This window comes from Haemaphysalis longicornis, unplaced genomic scaffold, assembly GCF_048455015.1.
Source record: "Haemaphysalis longicornis isolate Haplotype H1 unplaced genomic scaffold, Haemaphysalis longicornis Haplotype H1 scaffold_12, whole genome shotgun sequence".
Lineage (NCBI taxonomy): Eukaryota > Metazoa > Arthropoda > Arachnida > Ixodida > Ixodidae > Haemaphysalis > Haemaphysalis longicornis.
The window spans coordinates 79007447-79030690 of NW_027526225.1; the positions used below are offsets into that span (position 1 = coordinate 79007447).

The following is a 23244-nucleotide window of genomic DNA, read 5'->3' on the forward strand; positions in this document are numbered from 1 at the left end:
TAGGGTGTAAAAAGAACTTACAGTAAAGCCTGGTCAGCTTACCTGCTCTGCTAAAATTCTGCTTTTGCTGATTTTTTTTTTTTTTTTTTTTTTTTGTATATTGATGTGTTGGCAGTTAGAACAGGCGGTTGCGCTCTCATCCACCTTCATAAGTTTTCTGCCAATGCTTGTATGTACACCCAGACGAAGCTTCTGACCAAAAATGAAACAAAGTCTGAGGTGTAAGCCAGTAAAGCTGTATTGCAATAGCGGGTACTATGCTTTAAGTTTGTGTTTCATATGCATAGTTCTATGTTACTGTTCTGTTCAGAAAAATGCTTAAACACGCTTCACCAATCCGGTCTGCCGGTCACTGTTTGTTATGTCATAAAGGATAGTGGGAAAATTTGTTTGGGTGGCGGTGCCGATATTTAGGAATTTGGGATTTTTTCTGCATCAATAAACTGCTGCTGCTACCGTGGGTAGTGTTACTTTGTCAGCGCTGCAGCCTACCGACACAAGACATCTTTTTTTCACACCATTAGTTTCCCTGTAACAGTTGAAACATAAAAAAAAAGCAAGAAATGTTTATTTTGTCAGCTTTGTTCTCTTGCGTAAGGTAAAATTTTTCATTGAGCTGACATCTGCTGTAATTCACTGGTTAGAATGGCTAAATAGCAATGAGATTACTCAAATTTTGCAATTTTGCACATAGTTTCGACGAAATCAGTGGCTGAACTTTTCTTGAACCATGAAACTACGTTTGTGATTTTTCAAAATCCTGCACCTACTGTTCCCTAATATATCAGCATTTCTGTTAATCTGGCTGATTCAAAACTTCAAGGCGAGGTTAACGATTTGCGATAACGCAGTATTTGAATTATGGGGAGTTATTTCAAGTGTTTCCGGCTATTTTGGTGTCATGTCACCAGCGTGAGTGATGTAGCACTGCAAAAAGATCGAGTTAAATGTGCTGCTGTATACTCTGCTGTATACTGTATTTTCGCGCGTATAACCCGCACCAAAAATGCAAAACTTGCAGTGGCAAAGTAGGGGTGCAGATAATACGTGTTTTTCCTTTAGCGCAGCTTCACGGCAATGCGCGTTGTGCCGTGAAGCTCCTACGCAGTAACACTGACCAAGCCTTCCATGGCAGCGATTGTGCAAAACGTACCAGGACAAGGAAGAAAAAACAAGGGCGAGTGCGCTCTAACAACTGATTTTTATTAGTGAATTGGGACTTTCGCCTTGCATCAGTGTATTCGACTTGCTAAATATACACTTTTTCTGTCTACATAGTATGTGGTGTGTTTCTTGAGCAGTAGCTTTGGTGCAGCCTTTCCTGTATCAAAAGTGCGGGCAATACGCGAGGATTTTTTTTTTTTTTTCTTTTCCAGCAGGCTGAAAGTGGGGGTGCGGATTATATGCAGGGGTGGGTTATACGCACAAAAATACGGTAACTAGTTTACTTCAAAACAGGTTAGTCCTTACTACGAGCCTGTGGCTTTGCTCTGTCTTCACAGGGGACAACTGTTGTATCCAAGATGTTAATTTTCCCTCCTAACCTCATTGCACAGCTTTTACAGGCTACAAAATGCCTTGCTGATAACTTATTGCCCATGTTTTGTCTGGTACTGGCAGGAAGGTGAGATGCCCCTAGAGGACCTGCTCGCCATGTTCGGCTACAAAGATGGCGAAAAGATGGGCAGCGAGCCAGAGTCTGAGGAAGAGGAAGATGAGTCAGACGAGGAAGAGGAGGAGGAGGAAGGCGGGGGAGGAGGCGGCGAGGTTTCCAAGGAAGCGGCCCAGTGTTCTTCCGCCCTAAAGGCGACGGCGCCGGACAAGCCGTCCTCTTCATCCGCAACGAAGGAGGCTACGGCTACGGCTGCGGTGCCAGCGGCGACACCCGTACCGAGGCAAGCCCCTGTTGCCCCCGTCGCACCCGTCCCCGTGCAGCAGCCATTGGCCGAGGTCAAGGCGACGCCGACCAAGACGCCATCCCCCGTCACCCGGGCGACACCCACACCTCCCCACCCGCCGCCGAGGCGCGAACACCGGACCACATCGACGGCTCACCTGTTGCGATGTGAGTCCCCTTTAGTCAGACCTCTGCGGTGGTTTTAGCATGTGTAGTCGTGAAAAACGTGAACCAGAACACTCAAAACTGTACGTGGATCGTGGAGATCAAATAATGGCATGCTAGTAATGGTACATGAGGAAAGACAGGTTTCAGTTTTTGAAACTTTGTTACTGGAATGAACCCGCGCGGCAATTTGACTTGCATGGAACAAAATCGCGGTATTTGTGTGTTCTGGTTCATATTTTTGCGTTTACGTTAAATTTGTCTGTGACTATACTGTGCACTTTCAAACAGTATACTCCTAAATGATAGGAACTTGGCCCGAAAATTTAGCATAATTTTCGGGGGAGTGTGTAAATGGGATTTGTTCACGCACATTACAGGAGAGCAGCAAATTTCTGTTGCAGCTGAAAATTTCCTGATTGAGGTGGTTGGTTGATTGAGACAAATTGATTGATAATTTGGTTGAATGTGTTGATTTGTTGCAATTGATTAGTTGGACTTGTTTAAACAACTGGCACTATTACCCAGCTTTGTGTGAATTATTACAAGAAAAAAAAACATTTTATAAAAGTATGTAGCAAACTATTTAAACAGTCCAACAGTAAAAGAAAACATATTAACAGAGTAAAAATTACCTGAGTGAAATCCCTTTTTATGGGTATGTGCCACTTTTCGAATGTATCAGAAGCTTGATCACGCAAGTGTGCTGTGCAAATTTCATTATGAGGATCAACTGGCTATTAATTCTAATCTTTGGTTGATCGATATCAATTGAGTAACTGATTAAGATTGTCAGTTGAATGTGACTAATTGATTAGTGTTATTTATTTGATTAGCCATTTTGCCAAGGCTTGGCCAATCCCAGGTTTCCTTGGTATTTTGCAGTAGTTTGTAGCAGAGTGTACGTCAGGTAGCCTGTATGCTTCTACTGCAGCCAGAAATGCGTGGGCCTGATAAAGACGCGTGTTATTTTTTCCGGTCAGGCCAACGAAATGTTCGATATCGAAACACGTAAAATGAACACTTCACCGTCCCACATGTTGCTCCGCTCATTTTGATCTACAGTTGAACCCCTTTATAAGAGACATGTACCGGGGAGCAGTTTCTGTCTCTTATACGAGACGTCTCTTATAAGCAGGGAACCATGTTTTCACTTACTAATCAGACCCTAGTTCAATGTGGGCACCGTATGACCAAAATACGCTCAAAAGAACGCCACAGCATGTTGCAAAAGATTCATTCTAATTATTGTTTGGTCCTAGAATTTATGAAACCTTGTTTGCTTCGTGACTGTATTTACACTGTTTTTTACAACCGATTCTACAAGCTTTTTTCCTTTCCTTGTTTATGGAAGATGAATCGTAGATGTTGAGTTCACAAGCCTGCTGAATAGCCAGAGCACACAGCTTCTTCCACTGTGTGCTCAGGCTATTCATTACGCTTGCAGGACTCAACGTCTGCAGTGCTTCTTGACTGGGAGCTACGCGAGTGGGAGAGCCCGCATATGGGATCGTGCTCCATCCAATGGATGGCAGTAAGCTTCAACCACTTCTGTCAGTTGCATTTCCATTGGCAGGGCTTCTCATTGTCATTTCATAGCTGACTGAACCACTTTGTGTTTGCTGAAGTTATAATAAATAGCGACTGCAGGTGTCTGTCGTCCACCTGTGTTTCCACAATGGAAGCAACTGCAATTAGTGACAGGTGGCACTGCATCTGAAGTAAAAATGTCTGTTACAAGCGAGATTATTGATTAAACTTCAAGGATGACTTGTCCCTTATAACCGATCTTCTACATCCAATGTCTGTTATAAAAGAGGTCGATTTAATGGGAAAGATAGGGCAGCCAACCATGTGGGGGAATAGTGTCTCTTATACCCATTTGTCTCTTACATCAGTGTCTCTTATAACGAGGTTCGGCTGTACTCACTTTTTTGCTGTATAAAGTACCTACAAACGCATAGTAAACTACATTGTTTCGCTCTCTTAGTGCTGTTCTGTCTCTCTAGTTCTCTTTCTGGGCAGTGCTATTGGAAATGTTATAGAGTTTTTTGGCACGCTCATTTTATTGTTTTTTCACCTTGCACTTTTGCAGCCGTCTCCCATGCGAGTGAGTCGTCAAACTCGGACTCAGACGAGGACTTCACACTGGAGGAATATTGGAAAAAGGTGGGTACTGTCTTGTTGTGGATCCCGGCCTTTGGTGCAGACGGATGATGTAACCAATTAATTTACCACCAATTAATTAATAACCAATTAAATAATTAACCAATTTGTCACCAACAGCCCAACTCTAGTGGCCTTATTCTCATTTTTATGTCGATTCATACATGTTCTTCCCTGGCCACCAGTCCTGCCAAACATCCTTTTCCAACTTGCTCTCTGTTTCGCTCAGTTTTATTGCAGCATCAACTTGTTCAACTTCCCCTTTCTCTTTTTTTAGAATGAAAACTTCAGCGATGTCAACATACTGGGGCCGGCATACGCGAGAGTTCCTCATCAAGTGAGTTGTGTCGTGTGTGCGCTGTGCATGACGCATCTTGTGTCTGTAGGCGTCTTTTTTACGTTGTGATGGAAAGAGCATCGACAAATTTCTGCTGGATAGTTGCTCTTGACAGGGGGATAGGTGTCTCGAAATGTTGCATTATTGCCTTAATTAAAAGGTGTGCGTTCATAACTGGACCTGTCACTGGCGCCCTTGTCATTGCTTCGGGCCGGGAAAAATCTCTAAAGATTGTAGCAGATGTTGCCAAGTGTTGGAAACGAACAAACGATAAAGAAAGGTGTTTTACCAAACAAACTAGCAAAATTTTCTGCACAAGGAGTCACTTGCACGTTGGAGAAGCGGTGAAGCACTGCTAAAGCGGCGATGACTAATCCACTCATCGTAGGAGCCCATTGTGCTGTCTCCAAGATGGATGGACCGAGTCTCGCGCTGTGGCTGACACATTGCGTCAATATCGGGGAATTGAAAATGAAGAAGAGAAAGGAAGAAAGAGAAGGGGATGTGCCATTTCTAAGCGAGCGCTGTTTTATTAATTGCTTCCCCGTGAGAATCACAAATTCTTGCGATTGCTGAGATCCCATTGTGGTGCCATGGTGTTAACGGTTGACGTGGCTTCCCGCAACACTTTGCAGACCATCCAGGTGGGATCTGAGTACCAGGCGACCATACCAGTGGGGCTGTGTAAATACGACGATGCTCCCGGTAAGGGGCTTTGTGGTTTCTTTTTAGCACACTGGTCTTTGTGGGGGTGTTGTACTTTGGTACGACAAGGAAAGAGCCGCAATAAATGAAGAAACACTCCATGTGTCAGGCTGGCCACCATGTGAACTGGTTAAGATTGTGCTATCTTTGTTCGAATGGTGTGTTCGAAAAAAAAAAATGAAATTGGCTCTTGGAATGTTGGAATCCCTCCTTGGGGAAGTTTCTTTTACATATGAGAAATGTCTTAAAACACATTTTAGGTTGTATTTGTTTGATTTAATAAGAATCTGTGTCCCTTGTTTAACCAAGTCGTGAACTACAGTTCTTAGCCTATGTTAGGTTTGTTTTGATTTAATAAGAATCTGCATCTCTTGTTTGAACAAGTCGTGAATCAGTGTAACAGTTTTTAGCCGATGCCTAGCCATCATTGTTATTCGCGCTTTCGGCGACTTTTCGGGCGTTGGTGTAAGGGCTGTTTTGTTTTGGCTTGCAGCGTACGAGAATGAAGACCGCCTGCTCTGGGATCCTGCCAAGCTGTCAGACAGTGATGGTAAGGGTACCGCATCTTTTGTTGGAGGCTGACTGCTCTGTTGTTATTCTGAAAAATCTCTCTATCTACCTTTTGCTTTGTTTTTTTGAAGAAGAAGACGTAGGAAGTTTTACGGTGAAAACGAAACACCAAGCATCAGATGCACGATGGAGCCATAGTAGTTCTCACGCTCCTTGTTTAAATTAACCTGGTTTACTGGATGGATTTAACAGATTTTGGATTTACCTCGTATTTAGGAGTGTTTACTTATTCTTTGTTAAACAAAAGCATTACTGGCATTCCCACAGAAGTCCGCTGTCTTCATAAAAGTCGGCTCCAGTTTTTACACAGACGCATTTCAAGTGATTGATACCAGCTGTCACTGATTGTGTAGTGTTTGCTTAAAAAGTTTAACCATCTTGGGGAGCAAAAGAATCGATATTTAGATCATCTATGACTAATGTTTATATTCTAGGAAATTCTTTTTAAAATTATGCGTAGCTCCTTTAAAGAATCTAAAACACAAGCTTTGCCGAAGTCGTTCCTCATGAATATGGTATCATAGCAATCGTTGGTTTCTTCAGTTGTACGTTGCTGCTGTGTTTTTGTATTGAGGAGCTTGACGCGACCCGTGCAAGCCGAGCAGCTTGACATTCAAAATAACCGAGGGAAGCAGTTCTGTCTTGTAGGAAGGCTGTCGGCATTTATGAGATACAGCATTGAATTTTGAGCATGTCACAGTTTACGAAATGTGAATTTTGACCCGCAGTTCTGCTGTATTGCTCTAGTTTCGAAACTTTTTCCCTAAAATGCGCCACTTCCTTTCAAATCAGTTTGGCGTTCACTAGCGAGCTTTTGCTCTGGTGCTGTCAAAGCTCATTTAGTGTGCTGACATTAGCCACAGGTTGCAGCCTCTGTTTTTAAACGTTGGCAGTCTTTTGTGATTTCAGGCTTTCTAACACCAACACCCTCAAAAAAATTAAAATTGGTTTGAGCAGATTGGCTTCAGCAGAACTGCTACCTAGGCTAGCCGAGGATGCTGTTTTTATTTGAATATAAGGCGAGGTCTTTTTTTTTTTTTCAAAATCAGTAGTCTCAAAGTCATACCCTGCCTTATATTGGAAGCTAAGTACTCTATATATGGCCTTTTTTTTTACTCTGCTAACTGCACCCTCGCCTTATAATCGAATAAATACTGTACTTCTGGGCTGTAGCATCACGCAAAACAGTCGTAAAAAGCGAGACAGGTGTTCGATCTCTTCTCGTCTCTGTCATATAGCGTTTCACTGGCCCCAAAATGGGTGACAGTTTTCGGGATTTGAAAATGTGCCGAGCCGCCCAGTGCGGACGAGAGGAAAGATAGGGAGGCCGCGTGTGTGACCATTGTTCTGAGCGGTCGCTGTACTTGCCTGCTTGGCCACTTTGCAGTGGAGGACTACCTCTGCACGGCCCAGGAGATGCTGAACAACAGCAGCACGGGCATCAATTCGTTTCCCTTGGGCAGCCACACACGGGATGACGAACAGGTGAGCACTCAGGCACGCACTTGGCTCTTTTCTTTTAAGTGCAGAGCACCTTAGGGGCTCGCCTTGTCGTCGTAGCTCGCTCGCTGGACCCAAGTGGAGCCACACAGCGTTCTGTCGTAGCGGCTGTCGTCACGGCATCCCACGGAGGCTTTGAAAGCCAAGCGGTTTGTATAGTCATCAGCGTTGTAACTCGTGAACCGCTGGCGCTTGTCATACATCTCCCCGTTGTTTAGCGCAAAGAAAACTCTAGGTACATTTGAGGCAGAATATACGGAACTAATTGGCAGCGCCTGCGTTTGTTTGGTTAGGAATGCTCGCTGCGTTGGCTTTTATAATAGCAAGCGAAAACATGCGGCAGTACAATGCCGGTTTGTGTGGGAGGAAAAGCGAGCACAAAAAGAACAGAACTCCCACTGGCACAGTTTCAAGCAGAGAGCGCGTGAGCACTGCGAAGGCGGGAAATTTCAATCACATTGGGTGGTAGCGGTGAAGCGGATAACGGCGCTACCACCCATTATGGCGAATCACTGCTCTGCACTTCCGGCAGCTTTCACATTCAATGGAACGGCTTTATTATTGTTTTTTCTTTATTTTCTTTATTTATGTCCATTAAATCTGGTCTGTACGACATGGCGCTGTGGACTTGTTAAATGGCTACTTGCTAAACAACTTTGTGTTGCCTTTGGGCTGAAAGTCAACTTTAAAACTCCCAGGGGTGTTTTTTTTTTTAGATCAATTGTAATCAGTGCGCTGCTATCAACCTCGCTGTGCTATGTCGACTTGAAACAGGGTTCCCTCTCAAACTGCATATTGAGGATTAGTCTTGTCACTTTGATGGGAGTTCAAAATCGGCGCAAAAAAAACTTGCTTCATAAAGATGTCAGGACTGGAGGGAAATTTCAGCGTCGTCAGTTTTACTATTATTCTACTCAGTGTAGTTGAGCCATTTGGTAGGTGTGTTTTGGGAGGATAGTTTCAAAGAACTGTGTGTGTCATCACTGTCTGATGTCCTTGTTTCTTCGTTCATTGGTACACATTTCAGCCAGCAGAAGGCACCATATTTCATACATTTTGCGATCCCTTCAGCTTTTAGTTAGCCGAAGTGTGGGGCTTGCGCTGTCTTGATCATAAAACTTACTTGCGAGACTCCCATGGCCTTTCCAATCTCTTTCCAGTTCCAGAGCACCCTGTCTCTTGTGCGCAGATGCATCATTCTTCCCACAAACCGACAGATGTGTCAGGTGGCAGGGCATTCTATCTAGCGCTCGTTCTCATGCCATTGAGTGTTCTTCTGCCTTTGCTGTTATGGGCCGCAAAGGTTTCTTCTCAGTTCCTCGCATTTCTTCACTTGCACACGCCAGTATGAGAAAGGCTTAGTTGCCAGCCGTTGTAGCAGCAATTTTAAAGGGGCCATGAAGACAAAAAAACCAGTTTGGTTTTTAAAATAGAATGATTTGTCCCGATAACAATGGTACCAATTTGGTTGGTCACAAACTCCAGATAGATATATTTATTTGAATACTTTCCATACCCAAAGGGTTTACAGAAAGGAGTTGGGTTATACAACAAAAAAGTAAGTGAATGTTACAGTTGTTGCAAAATGGAGAGTTTGAACATTGTAGGGTCGGTGAGGGATACGGTGGCAGCATAAAGGCAGTTCCAGTGTTTGCTTATTCTGGGATGAAGGAATCAGTGTAGTGGTTTGTTCGGCAAAATGGCACACCTACTTTAAAACGGTGATTAAGATGAAATGAAATGTAGGAGGGGGAAGAGAGAAGCTGCTCTTTTAAAGATGGATTTTAGTGGTAAATTTTATGAAAAAGAGAAAGGCTAAAGCATTTTCGACGAAACGGTAAGTCCGTTAGGTTCAGAGTTATTTTCATGGTTGTGACACAGGCATGACGCGAAGAATTACACGAAATGAAATGGGCTGCGCGATTTTGAACGGCTTCAAAAGTGAGAGTTAGGGTTACTTGACCGGGGTCCCAGATGGCGCATGCATATTCCAGTTTAGACCGTACTAACGTTTTGTAAAGGTTTAGTTTCACTGACATGGGTACAGAAGAAAAGTTTCGTCGCAAATAGCCAAGCATGCGGTCAGCAATAGTGACGTATTCGATGTGTTTCTGCCAGGAAAAATTGTTAGTAATGTTAAGCCCAAGATATTTATACGAGTGCACTGAGGATAAAGGAATATCATTAAGACACGTGCAGGTGTTAGAAGCTGAAGGACTTCTTGATACACGCATGCTTTTACATTTTGTTAAGCTAAGTTGAGTTAAGTTTCATTTGTAACCAAGATATTACAAAAAAACAGGTGAAGGAGTGGCTATCCCCCAGCCACTCCCTGGCAAGGTCTCTATGACGTCGCAGAATCTTGTTTGTGATTGGAAGGCCAAAACCACTGCCAAGAAACATGCCTGTGCAACTGTAGCAGGACCTCTAGTTCTGTTTGATCACATCACTTTAGTAGTGATGCTCAGTTAACACACCGGTAACAATGCTTTTAGTGCAGGCTTGTATTGCATCTCTTCTGACTTCGTGTAGCGTGAAATTTAAGTTTTTCCAAATATTATGGAATGGAGCCGAGTTCCCGAAGGCTAGTTCTTTCAAATTGAACAAAGTTGCACTTTGTTTTCATAACTGCTTTAAAGTCTTCTGCACTTTTGGTGTTAGGACTAAAACCCGTTAGGGCTTCACTAGGCCTAATTAGGCTTAGCTAGGCCTACTTACACTTCACTAAGCCTAGTTAGGCTTAGTTAGGCCTGTGTTCTTGCTCAGTGCCACGCACTAGGTCTTCTTGAGGAATCGGTGGCACATCCTGGCCCAAAGCTCTCGTCTTGAATTCCTGAGTGCCCTTTTCTCTTTTTTTCTCCCTCTCTCTCCCCCCCCCTGCACTGCACCTGCACGCACAGGCGCTGTACCTTCTGCTGCAGTGTGGCCACAACATTGAGGAGGCGCTGCGAAGGCGGCGGATGAACCCCACCATGACCACGGGTGAGGCCAACATTGGCTTACCGTAGCTGCTACTGCCCACAGGAAGCTTCTCTGCTCCGCTTGTTTTGCACCAGAGCCCTTCCGGAACAATAAACCGATCCACTTTCGATGCAGTGTTTGGGATTTTTGGAGCGGAATGCCATCACAGACCACTCGATGCTGCCTGGAAGCACAAAGCAGTGCTGTCCGTAAAACGGATACGGAGGTGGCGGATACAGATCCATAGGTTATCCATAGGGTGGTACTACTGCACCAGGCATACTGTCCTGGAGCAAGCATCTGGTGCTTGCCTGAGGTCGCTAAACCACAATAGTTTTGACCTATGAAAGTTGCAAAGCATGTGCCCATATTGGCAACAGTTGCACACCGCGCCCGATTTTGATTTTGTGAACTGCGAAGTCGATGTTTTGTTGCTGCCCAATATACGGATGAATGTCGACCTCCTTGCCGACAGCTTGTAAAACAAGGCGTGAAACATTACTCCTTGTTTAATGTGAAGTTTATCAAGTTTGACTGATATGGGAAAACATTGCTACGCTTTTGTCCCTTTCCGGTTCTGGGACTGACACATTTTACAGCCCCCTGTCTTGAACAATGTCTAAACTCAAGTGAGACTTCTCACCATCACTCAGAAACCCTTATTTGTGTGACTATGAGGTGTGGACAAATGAGATCAGTTAGAAACACTTGTAGCTCTCGTGCTCAACTTCTTTGTTGATTGACTAACAAGGATAAAATGAGTATGAAGTTACACCGACTCAATAATTTCTTTGTGAGAACATGAGCCTTAGGAGAAGGCACAAACACCTGAGCTGGTTGATTGGCTGTGTGAGCTTATTTTTCTATTAGCATGCATGCCAGTCTAATCGCCGACGTCTGGCAGCATTTTATTATTACTTGTTTATTTTCGGAAAATTTTAATATCCATGGAAGGCAGTTGGCAAAGAAGCAGCTCTAACAACATGAATGAGTAATTGTATGCAAATGTTCTTTTGATCAAATGTTTCAGTGGTTGCACGTATGTTACTGTGTCGACAGTGCCATGTACAGCTTAATTCATCTTACTGGTACTCACCTACGGGGCAGAAACTTGGAGGTTCACTATAGGGTTCAATTAAAATTGAGGACAACTCATCGAGCAATGGAATGGAAGATGATTGGTGTGTAACGTTAAAGGAGCCATGAAGAGAAAATGCAAGTTGGTTTTATTCGAAAGATTTCGTGTTTTATAGTGCCCCCAGCGCTTGTCCGGATACAAACGGTGCTTTATTCACTGAGAAATTGGACAATTTAGGTTAAAATTTTGATTTTCCCGCTCAATCGTGCGTTTTCGTGGTCCCAAGTGACATCACGGGAACCGACCACTCTGCAGCCTAGAGTACCTTCATTCACGCATCCGCCGTACAGGGTAGAGACACGTAACGCTGGCGCCGCCATGTTCGGTTGCTCGCTCGCCGCCGAAGCAAGTCATTGTGTCAAAACCGCGCTAAAATTATCGCCGCAACGCGGTTTACTGAAGAAGTTTGAATCATATTGTCTGTTTCGCGTTGCTAGGTCTCGTGGGAAACGAAAAGAATAACGCGTTGAGCCCGTTGGCCCGATTGCGGTGGCACGGGACCGTTCAAAGGTTGTCTCCACCCTGTAGCGGTGTTGGTTTGTTCCCGCTTTTCTTTACGTTCCGTAACCTAGATGGCGCCACCATACCGTGGCAAGCGTTTGGTTTGTTTTTGCCCGCATTTAAACCTGGCTTGTTTTTGTTCTGGGAGAAAATATTCGTTCCCTGAAACAGTGCTCGCTCGACAAATGGGGTCACGTAAGACACCGTTGCTTGCGTCAATCGGCCAGTGTCGTCTGAGACAACCCCAAGCCCCATAGTGCTGTGCAGCTAAACCAAAGCATGCTGTGCGCAGTACGAACAGCAGAACGCATCAGTACTTCTATGTTTACATGTGCTTTCGTAACTTCCACTGTTTGTCCCATCATTCCTATTGCTTTGTAAAGAATGTGCCCTAAATTTAAGCGCAAATCGCTCGTTCGTCTAGTTTGTAAGCTCTACCTAATTTGCGTCTGCTTCTGCCAGCCTCCGCCAATCGCAGAGCTTAGCCCATGTGACATCACAGGTTCTGTTGCGGGAAATGAGCTGGTGGGTCGCATGACCATTCCCGTTTTTCCTAATTATGTAGCTTATTTGAGCGAAGTTTACGTTAAAAGTGGTGTCAGTATGATTCTAACGAGACAATCTTTTGAATGAACCAAACTTGTGTTTTCTCTTCATGGCTCCTTTAAGGGACAAGAAGAGAGTGGAGTGGGTCAGGGAACAAGCGCGTGTTAAAGACATATTAGTAGAAATTAAGAAGAAGAAATGGGTGTGGGCACGGCATGTAACATGAAGGCAAGATAACCGTTGATCATTAAGAGTAACAGAGTGGATCCCTGGAGAAGGCAAGTGTGGCAGTGGTCGGCAGAAGGTTAGGTGGGCACATGAGATGAAGTTTGCGGAGATAAATTGGTCGCAGTTGGCAGAAGACGGGGATAATTGGAGATCCATGGGAGAGGCCTTTTCCCTGCAGTGGGCGTAGACAGGCTAATGATGATGGTGATGGAATTCAAGTTAAGTAGTTTTATGCAAAAAATGTGGCTACTGCCTACGAGTGTTTCTTATCTTCCTGTGCAGGTTGGGGTTTGCGTTGTACTCCTTGTACAATGATTTTTTTTTTCGTATCATTATTTCATATGTTCACCTGGGGCTTTGTTATGGTAATCTGCTACTGCTGGCATTGGGCCATGGATCTCAAGATGCTGTCGTATCAGATTTGGCTGCCCTCCACATTTTTATAATAGTGAATTGTTTCAAATCAACACTTATTGTTATGCAATTTAGCAACAATTCAAAGTATGCGCCATCATTGCGGTCTTAATGCGTTTAACTCCAGCAGCAAACTTATTTTGGTGCTAAAGTTGGCATCGGAATGGTTGTTTCATTATCTGCAGAAATTTTAAAAAGCCCAAACTGCACGATCCCTGCAGACTAAAGTCGTGAATGAAATTGTATTGCATGCAAATGATGTTGTAAGCTGTGTCAGCATAACCAATGGATTCCACTGTTCTCTGATTTTGCTAATTTCCTTAGCACTGCAGTAGCCGACAGTTTTTTTCGGTCTCCGAAAATTCGGAAATTCGGACTTTCCCGAGGAACTTCCAGTTGTCCCATAGGAGTAATGCTCACGGATTTTTCGGACTTCTCTTTTATTTAGACTAATTTTCGTTCCCCTCTAGGTCCAAAAAAATCGGTCGGCTACTGTATTCCTTACTTTGTCTGGTGGACTGCATAGTGTAGTTTACCTAGATCGCAAGTTGCTCAACAGCATTCAGAGTAGAGGCAGCAAATGTAAGCCAGTAGCAGAGTCCTGCTTTACCTGATGTTTGCCCGGCAAGAACTACTGTGCGGCTTGTGTGGCGTGAGCGCACTGTGTGTGGTCGTCCCGGAACTGTTGTGTCGGTGATGCTTACGGGAGCATTTCTTGTCGACCATGGCCCGAAACGCCTCGCCACCATCGGCTGCCCTGGGGGCCAGCAGAGATGAGTCTGTGGTCGGAAGAAGAGTGCCGGAGCTTCGAGAGCGGCCTCCGGTTGTACGGCAAGGACTTCCACCTCATACAGCTTCACAAGGTAGTACATGGCTCTATCCGTTTCTCTTTTCAAGCGAAAGCTTTCTTAGTGGCACTGGTGACGTTCTGTCAAAAAACTAATGCAGTTTCCTGCGTACCAGTTGCTCGGCCGAAAAGCACTGATAAGATCGCTGGTCACACAATGCGTGTGTGAAACCGATCTTCCATTGTGTCAAAACGGTTGGTTGAAAATCGCAAACAAGGAATGGTTGATTCTAGATAAGACAATACACGCACCGATCGCGAAGGAGGAGTGCGATAGCATACCTTTACCTCATAAACCACGTATCGGTTTCCGTTTAAATCGTCCGTAAATGTAGTGTGCGAAAAATCGCCACATGGATTGTTCTTTGTCTGTGATTTGGGTCTTTGAAAGTTTGACACTTGATTGGACGCACTTTCAGCGAAGGTTGGGCACACTTGTCGCAGATTCGATGCGAGAAAGCTTTTGCATTTCTCTCGGCTTTCATTAGAAAGGGATGATAAATTTTTTCTATTCAATTTTTATATAGTTAAAGTGAGGGCTGACTGGGCCCTGTGCACGGAAAAATATTTGAGGAACCCCTGTGCCCTACGGCACAAGATGTTGAATTGGGCGGTGCGGTTTGGACCGCAGGGCTAGAAGCTGCCGATGCATTGGCTTTCGTGAATTGCAAGTTGTCTTTCAGATGTAGCGTTTAAATAATGAAACATCGCTACCCCCTGTTAGGAACTTTTATTTTGCCGCAATTGTGCCTTGGGTATTCTTTTCCGCGAAATACGTTGGCACGCATGGAAGTTGCCAAGGCAGTCTCAGTGCCCGTAAAAATGGCTCGTTTGAAGGCAGCACCGGAGTCTGTGTAACGATAACTCGGGTAGTTAGGATTGCAGCGGTCACGCCTTGTGATAAGGCATGACCAATCTTTTCCTGTGCTTGCTGATATCCTCTTTCATGCCACAGGCACCAAGCAAAGTGTAATTTCCAAAGGATAGAGTTGTGCTGCAGCTCTTGTTACGCCTGACCAGAGCACTTTCCATGCCACATTTTTCAGATGACCGGTAAAAGCAGGCTTGGTCACTGCCGAAACAATGTTGCTCTGTTGCATTCCCAGGTGCGCACCCGATCGGTGGGCGAGCTGGTGCACTTCTACTACCTGTGGAAGAAGACGGAACGGCACGACATGTTTGCCAGCAAGATCCGCCTCGAGAAGAAGAAGTACGCCCTGCACCCAGGCACCACGTGAGTGCGGAACAGACTTCACGGCATCTGTTGACTGGAGAGGACAGGCTGGGGTGTCCGTCCCGAAGCCCACCTACGCGAGGAGCAATTCCAAAGGCTGCCATTTAAAGGAAGAGTAACTGCCTAAATGGGGAATGGAGGAGGAGGTTCAGATAGCTTGGGGCCATTGCATAAAGCGATGTACCATTAGGCTTGCTCGGAGTGGTTAATGAAAAACAGCATGCCCAAGATGTATTTGAAATATCCTCTGCCGGTGCCTATCCTGGTTACCATTAAGGGACACTGCTCTTAAAAGAGCTCCTTTTAATTTTTAAGTAAACTCCTTGAAACTTGCCAGTCTTGCTGCTTTTATTCCCCTTATTTCAAATATGCCACTATTTTTTGAGTCACTCAATTAGTTTCTTAGATGATTAGCCACTTTTGGAGGAACGAGAGACAAAACAGTGCTAGTCGCAGAACTGTAATCTTTATATTTTCCAATATGAGTAATCCAAGTGAATGCAATAAGATAATCAGTTCTTTGATGCACCGCTTGGAACTAATTTTACAGCTCATTAAACGTTGGTGGCACCAGTGGCGAGGAACCATTTTTAATTCCCATTTCAAACTGAAGTTTAATGAGCTGTAAAATTAGTTCCAAGCGGTGCATCAAAGAACTGGTTATCTTATCGCATTCACTTAGATTACCCATATTGGAAAATATAAAGATTACAGTTCTGCGACTAGCACTGTTTTGTCTCTTGTTCCTCCAAAAGTGGCTAATCATCTAAGGAACTAATTGAGTGACTCAAAAAATAGTGGCATATTTGAAATAAGGGGAATAAAGGCAGAAAGACTGGCAAGTTTCACGGAGTTTACTTAAAAATTAGAGCAGTGTCCCTCCCCCTTAATAAACGTCAGTGTTAAGTTGAGGTGATGACACATTTTATTGTGAGGGTACTTTCTCTGCCCAATGAGGCCTTGGTCTAGAGACTACCACCCTCGCGCTGTGCTGAATTTAGGGGCACATGGGGACTTACTGACCGGACGATGACGACTTGCAGAGACTACATGGACCGCTTCCTGGACGAGCAGGAGAACTCCCAGCAGCAGCTGACGCCGCTGCAGCCGCGTGACCGGTCGACAAGCCCGAGCGAGCCCAAGCGGCCGCGGCTCGCACTGCCTCTGCAGCTCACGAGCCAGCTCGCGAGCCACCACGAGAACGGCCGCGAGTCGTCTGGTGGGGCTGCGGCGACCGGGGCGTCTGATCTCACGACACGCGAGAACGGTCGCGACCGCCTCTGGGCGGCACCGGGGAGTTCCTCGGACGAGGACGACCTCCCGCTCATCGCTACAACCGTGCGGCCAACCCTCGGCAAGGTCGCGGCGACAACGGTGGTTGCACAGCCGAGCAGCGGCGTTGTACAGGTCAGTGTCTTTTTGGGACGGCTAATAGAAGGCGGGTTTTTTTTTTCCAAAATCTGTAGTCTTGACGTCATAACCGCCTTATATTCGAAGCTCAGATCTTTTTGATTCCCCAAACTGCACCCTTGCCTTATTAATCGAATAAATGCGGTAGTCTGGCGAGGTGTGGAGAACGGTTTTTGACGTTATTGAAACTGTTTTTTTCCTTGCTGCAGAGGACGAAAAAAAAAAAGGAGGAAAAAATTTTATCAACAGGCATTGCCTGGATTCACTTTGGTGGCTTTTGCTTTGCTTGGTAGTTTTGAAAACGCTTGAATTTATGTGTCATTTTCAAGGCCTTGAAAACCCTCGATCTTTTTCACGGTCATAATCAGTGGCTCTATCTTTGCAGAAGAATTTAAAGTGCTTGTCATTGGTTTTCAGTTCTGACTAATGTAAAAGAAATGTAACATTCAAGTTTGAGTGTATTGTGTAAAATTACAGCTAGTTTTTAGTGGATATTCATTAGTACGGGGCAACATTGGGAGCGGGAACTTTTTAATTCAGTCTGTGCCCTTATACAGTCAAATGCAATCCAGCTTCTGTTCTCCATCTTGCATCTTCTATCATAGTTTATGGACGCTTGCGCATTGCATGTTTGGTGGGGTAACATCTCGCCCCTGCTGAAATTCGTAATCGCACGCAAATGACCTCTTTAATAAAATGTTCCCAGATAGTAAATTTGCGAAGGCCTTCTGTTGCGGAGAGAAAGACTGCGCCTACGTGGCATTCCGCGGTTTTGGGGCTTTTTTTTTTTCTTTTTCTTCCATTTATTTCATCCGTGCAACAGGAGATAGAGAAATGCGGCTCTGACGTCGTCATGTTTGATGGGTCTGCAAATGATTACTTAGTACATCAAAGCAAACAGGTACTTTGAAATTTGAAATCAGAAAAATAGCAGCTTGCAGAAGCAAGGCAGTTGAAAGCGTGCATTATTGAGGAGGATATTGACCACATGAGAGGAAAAAAGGGGAAGCTAGCTGCAACAGTTGCCGATTTAATATTTTCAGCTGATACCTTTGCTGACAAAGCAGAGGATGCAGGCAGAAGTTGCGACCGTTTGAAGTTTGAGCCTGGAAGGTGGGAACCAGAAAAACCGGTTTTGCCTTCCAGGCCCAAACTTCAAACGATCGCAACTTCTGCTACAGGCCAGATAAAGTGATGATGTTAGTCTTATTGCGCTCCTTGATCAGTGTACAGTTCAAGGGTACCCTGTTCAGCTGCATCCCTCCAGCAGTTTTTGTGCAGAAACTGTCACAAAATCAAGTATAAAAATTCTATAAATTTGAATGTAGTCGTGTTACACACAAAACACAAATTTCATATCTAGTCAGAATGAAAAACTACACGTCGCCGCATTTTCATCATCATCATGACCATAAAAATGAAAGTTTTGGTTTAAGACCAGTGTGCCCCCGTAACTGCGTAAGGAACGGGCAATCCTTATGTTGCTAATGCCTCCCCACGCGACTGAATCTCACGCAGGTCCTCAACAAAATGGCGGCTACCAGCCTGGTCGGGACCGTGCCACCTTCGTCAGCCGTCTCGGGGTCAACTGATCGCCCTTCACACACAGCAGTAGTGCCCGACGAGTGACGTGCCTGACAACCACGTCGTCTGTGTGTGTGTGCAGAATCTCTGCCCCCTCCTCATCAGCGCGCATCGTCCATTCCTCCTCATCACGTGCTGCACCACGCAGAGCGGGACGGGGGAAAGTCACAACCAAACTGGGACCAAAGCGCCGCCACCCGAGCGCAGAGGAAAGAGCTGCAGAGTGCTGTGTGCCACGGGCAGGCGTCTGGCCACGCCTCCCCTGCGCCTTTTACCGCATTTTACTTAAACGAGTCACACATCACGCACCATCGCCAGTCCCCTCCTCCCGTGGCAAGTCGTGTGGAGAGAGAGGGAGAGATGTTTGATGCCAACATGGAGTATCAGGCTTTCTGCAAATGCCTCGGAGGCAGATTGAGTGACCGTGTTCGAGCTGTTGCCACTGGGGTTGTTCCAGACAGGTGCAGGTGCAATCCCTCGGAAGCAGGTTGGGTGCCCATGTTCGAGCTGTTGCTACTGGGGTTGTTCCAGACAGGTGCAGGTGCAATCCCGAGCGGCACACGCAAACCAATTAAGGGTGGGAAATGCTAACGAGAGGTGCTGTCACCCATGACGTTGAGAACACCACAGTTGGGCTTGGTTGCGCATTATTGTGCTCGGTAGTGGCTCGACTAGGCAATGGCAAAAAGGATAACATGCTTTCAAGGGCCCTCTGTTTAAAAAGCGGGTTTGTTGCTTTGCCCATTGTTTTCTTTAAGGTTGAAACATGTTTTTGAAAGTGGATGCTTGTGGTGTCAGTAGTTGGTTCAGTTTGCAAATTTATACAAAAATGGCGTCGAGGTGCCGATTACGACTTCAAAAGCTTCCAGGCAAAGCAGTTGAGAGTTTGACGGGGTTAAACATGAGGAGAAGCAAGTTTTGTCATAGTAGAGAGCCATGCTTGATGCTCTGCCATGCTATAGCGTTGGAAACTGCACGAGCGCTCGATCTGCCTCCAAAGTGCGACAAAAGAACTATGGCCAAGCAGTGCTGAGACACGCTGTGAGTTTGAAACGACTTCAACGGTGTTTTACTGCTGATCTCCGAGAAGCTTGGATTATGGACTTGTGGCGTATGTACCGATCCTTTGACAGCACCAGCGTGGACCCAACACGTGGACTTGAGTGCAGCTGTCACCGAAGCCAGAGACTTCTCGCAGCGCAACAAACTCCGTCGGCACGTGTGCGACACAACCTCTTGGTCGTAGCGGTGACGCACGGCTCCCGATTTTATGACGTGCGCGGAAAGGAAGTTATTTACCAGAAAGTGCCTTTCTTGAACCCACCCACTCGCCCCCTCGGAAGTTTTTTCGGGGGGCTTTGTGAAGGGGTCATCAAAACAGAACTTTGGTTGGCTGCGCACAAAACACCTTCGTGTTGGCTGTGGTGAGCGTATCGTGAAGTTAACGCCTTGCTTTGGGGCCGCCACTTGATTTTTTTATTTCTCTCACTTGCTCCTTTTGTTTTTGTATTGTTTTTATCGCAGGTGCAGTGTACAGTGAGTAGCGTATAGGGGAACTCTACCCAAAGAACAAAATGCATCGTCTTGTTCGCTTTTCTGTGTTTGTATCGTCCGCTTCCGCCACCAACGATGTCAGCCGTGTGCGCTCCATTTCATCTATGTAACAAAGGCACATTCGCGTCGCGATTCTCACCGCCCCCTTTTTTATCGCACCTTGTGTTTTTCTGTTTTCATTTAGTTTGGATTGTAGATGATGGTTTGCGCGCTTTTGTACTGCTAATGCAAAGAGGTCATGTTGCGGTTACTAACAGTGGTTACTGATGTGGCTAGCTTAGGTTTGTTCCGCCTCCCTATCACTGACGAAGACTAAGAAAAGTGGCGAGAGAGGAGAGAGCTGCAGATATTGTAGGGTCTCACTCACTTTCGTTTTTTATTTGCAGCTTTACCGTACAGGATAGCTTCTTTTCTTTTTTACGCAACACCGTTTCACATAACACGAGCTCAACTTTGCTTGTTGCCGGGTTTTGTCACGTGCTTCCCGCCGTTTGCCAGGAAACTATTGTTAACAGCTATTTTATCCCCTCTAGTGAAAGAGAGAGACTGTCTTAATGCTGGGTCATAGCTGTATAGATTGCATTTGAATTTCAGAACGATTCGCAAAATCGTTGCACCCAAGGCGAAAAATTGCGCAGTGTACGCAGTCCGTAATGAAATTTTGTGAAATGGATCCAATAATGTCTAGTTGCAGGTTCCCTTTTTTTAAACAACTTGTGTGACTGCTGTCGTCAAGCGTCGAAAAGCTGTGACAAAGTTCAGATCCGTAAACCTTTGTGGGGCTAGCTAAGAACTTCGTTTACACAGGTACGGAGCAGTGCTGGAGTGTATCAGTCCAAGGTTTTACACCGAAGATTTGAACGAGTTTGCTTGCTGTGTGCACAGCAACTAGCATTGCATTTGGTTAAGAAGCAAATTTGAGCTGGCTTCATTCAGGCTCTAAAATGTAGCTTGACCACCCTAGCATGTAGTGGCTTGCTTCAGCATTTTCGCAGTAGAGTCCTGCTTATATTTTTGGAGTACTTTTTGACAAGTTTGCGCTCACTAAGGCAAAAAAACTAAAATCGGTGGAAGTGACCTGGTTTTTGGTTTACTGGCCAGTTATGGATTGCAGCACCTGTAGAAATGTTGAACATTATGAATGCTTGCTTGTTTATATTTCTGCGTTCTTTAGCAAATTTTTGTTTCGAGGTTTGTTTTGTTGAATTGTGAGTGAAGTTGTGGATTTTTTTAAAACTTTTTAATGACTACAACCCGCACGCACAGCCCTGAAGATATACAAACATTGAATTTGTTATACATTCAAAGATGTACAAACATTGAATTACAAACATTAAGATTTGTTTTTGTTTTACCGTGAATGAAATTGTGAATTTTCTGTAACAGTTTTTAATGGCTCTAGAACCCACATGCCACATCCCCCAGAACCTTTACAAACATTGCAGCGTTGCATTTGTTTTTTCTTGTTGGAAATTTTTGTTAAGATTTTTGTTGAAAAATCATGCCGCTTGCCTAACTTGTTTCGCATGTAATGTTTCTGGGATCTACTGTCACAATTTGTGGGCCTCTACCACTCTTTCCTGAAACACTGACGAACATTACTGGAATCTGTTTGTTGAAGAGCCTCTTATTGCCTGCAAGTTCTGCAAAAGTTTTGTTTTTGTTTTGTCTAGCAAGAAATTTTCAATTTTTCGAAATTTTTTTTTAACATTTCAGTCATGTTTGTCAATGATTTGAAGCCCACTGTATGGGCCAAGTACAGCTTAGGTAACACCTATTTTACGATGTTGTGTGAACCATTCTTCTTGCCTTCAATTTGTGATCCATTGTGGAAAGTTTTTTTTTCTTAAAGCTGCATTGGTGTAAACCGCTGTAATAGTTAATAACAATAACCAAGTTTAAACCACCCATAATGAAGTATTGCCGAACATTAAGTGGGTCCACTATTCCTGTGTTGTGTGGAATTTTTTCCATGTGTGTGTGTGAAGACTGCTTGGCAAAAAAATTGTGAATTTTCAGAGACCGTTTTCCGCTTGACGTGCGCTGTCACACGTCGTAGTCTGCAGCTCTCTCCTGTTGTACGAAACAGTTGTAGCTTGGTTTATGAAATGTTGGAAATGGCTGTTAAATAATTACTTGTCCTTCCTTAGGTGTTTTCTGGCGTCGAAAAAAAAAAAAATGAGTTCTGCGCGTATTTGAAAATGACTGAATTTCCCGAAACAATTTGTTTGCAATTTCTGCACGATTGCTGTCACATTTGATTGTATACAATCTATGGCTCCCTTCCTGTTAATTGTAAATACTGAACATGGAAAAAAAAAAAATCGAGATCTTGTTCAAAACATCTCATTCATCAGCTTTGCTTGACATTTTGTGTGTGTCACTTGCACACATGTAGATTTGGGAAGTCTAGTTTTTTGCACGTTTTCATTTTGTTTCCCAAACGCAGTCATTTTATTCCTTTTTTTGTATCGCGGGTGGCAAAAACCAAGCCCATCAAAAAGTAAGAAAAAGAAAGGAGCAAAGTTTATGCGTGATTTGATTCGTGCAAAGAGCTAGCGAGCACTATTTATTCGTAGCGAGTATGCAATACGAATGTGATGTAATAAAGGGAAGTGTAATTTTATGACAAAAAAAAAAAAGTGCACTCGCACTTTTGTTTTGTGACACCCTCTTTCTTTTGCGCATCGAACCTGTGAAGGCTGTTTCTGTCAATGGCAACGCTGAAGGAGCCATGAAGACAAAATAGAAGTTTGGTCTTAGAAAAAAAAAAAAAAGGCCGCTGTGTCCCGGTAGCAGTGATACCAATTTTATTGTAAACTTCAAACAAATAATGGACCGAGAAACATGACTGGTAGAAAAAAAAAAAAGGCCGCTGTGTCCCGGTAGCAGTGATACCAATTTTATTGTAAACTTCAAACAAATAATGGACCGAGAAACATGACTGGTAGAAAAAAAAAAAGGCCGCTGTGTCCCGGTAGCAGTGATACCAATTTTATTGTAAACTTCAAACAAATAATGGACCGAGAAACATGACTGGTAGAAAAAAAAAAAAGGCCGCTGTGTCCCGGTAGCAGTGATACCAATTTTATTGTAAACTTCAAACAAATAATGGACCGAGAAACATGACTGGTAGAAAAAAAAAAAGGCCGCTGTGTCCCGGTAGCAGTGATACCAATTTTATTGTAAACTTCAAAAAAATAATGGACCGAGAAACATGACTGGTAGAAAAAAAAAAAAGGCCGCTGTGTCCCGGTAGCAGTGATACCAATTTTATTGTAAACTTCAAACAAATAATGGACCGAGAAACATGACTGGTCATTGTAGTGGGGCCGTTAGCTCTATTTGATTGTTATACTGTAATGCTGATACGGACTGACATCTTTTTGGTGTTGGCAGATGTTAGATCACTCTTGCCCATATTATGTCACTGTAGTCCAACATTTGGAACTTCGGTATTTCTTGCGTCTTTGCGGTCAAAAGGAAG

The 23244-nt window shown here is 44.4% G+C and overlaps 1 protein-coding gene across 4 annotated transcripts in view; it reads left to right on the forward strand.

Annotated features, from left to right (window-relative positions):
* The window catches only part of LOC144162841 (mesoderm induction early response protein 1), a 34129-nt gene extending 12021 nt beyond the window's left edge, over positions 1-22108 (forward strand). For 3 of the 4 annotated variants that reach the window (XM_077693534.1, XM_077693536.1, XM_077693537.1), the window contains exons 4-14: positions 1621-2065; positions 4158-4231; positions 4506-4565; positions 5201-5270; positions 5764-5820; positions 7228-7325; positions 10241-10322; positions 13897-13991; positions 15082-15209; positions 16253-16616; positions 18138-22108. In XM_077693534.1, the coding sequence (XP_077549660.1) occupies positions 1621-2065; positions 4158-4231; positions 4506-4565; positions 5201-5270; positions 5764-5820; positions 7228-7325; positions 10241-10322; positions 13897-13991; positions 15082-15209; positions 16253-16616; positions 18138-18248 (1584 nt within the window). In that variant the 3' untranslated portion in view covers positions 18249-22108. The remainder of the gene's footprint in view (positions 1-1620; positions 2066-4157; positions 4232-4505; positions 4566-5200; positions 5271-5763; positions 5821-7227; positions 7326-10240; positions 10323-13896; positions 13992-15081; positions 15210-16252; positions 16617-18137) is intronic. The other variant, XM_077693535.1, reaches the window with a different exon arrangement.
* The last annotated feature ends 1136 nt before the right edge of the window (positions 22109-23244 follow it).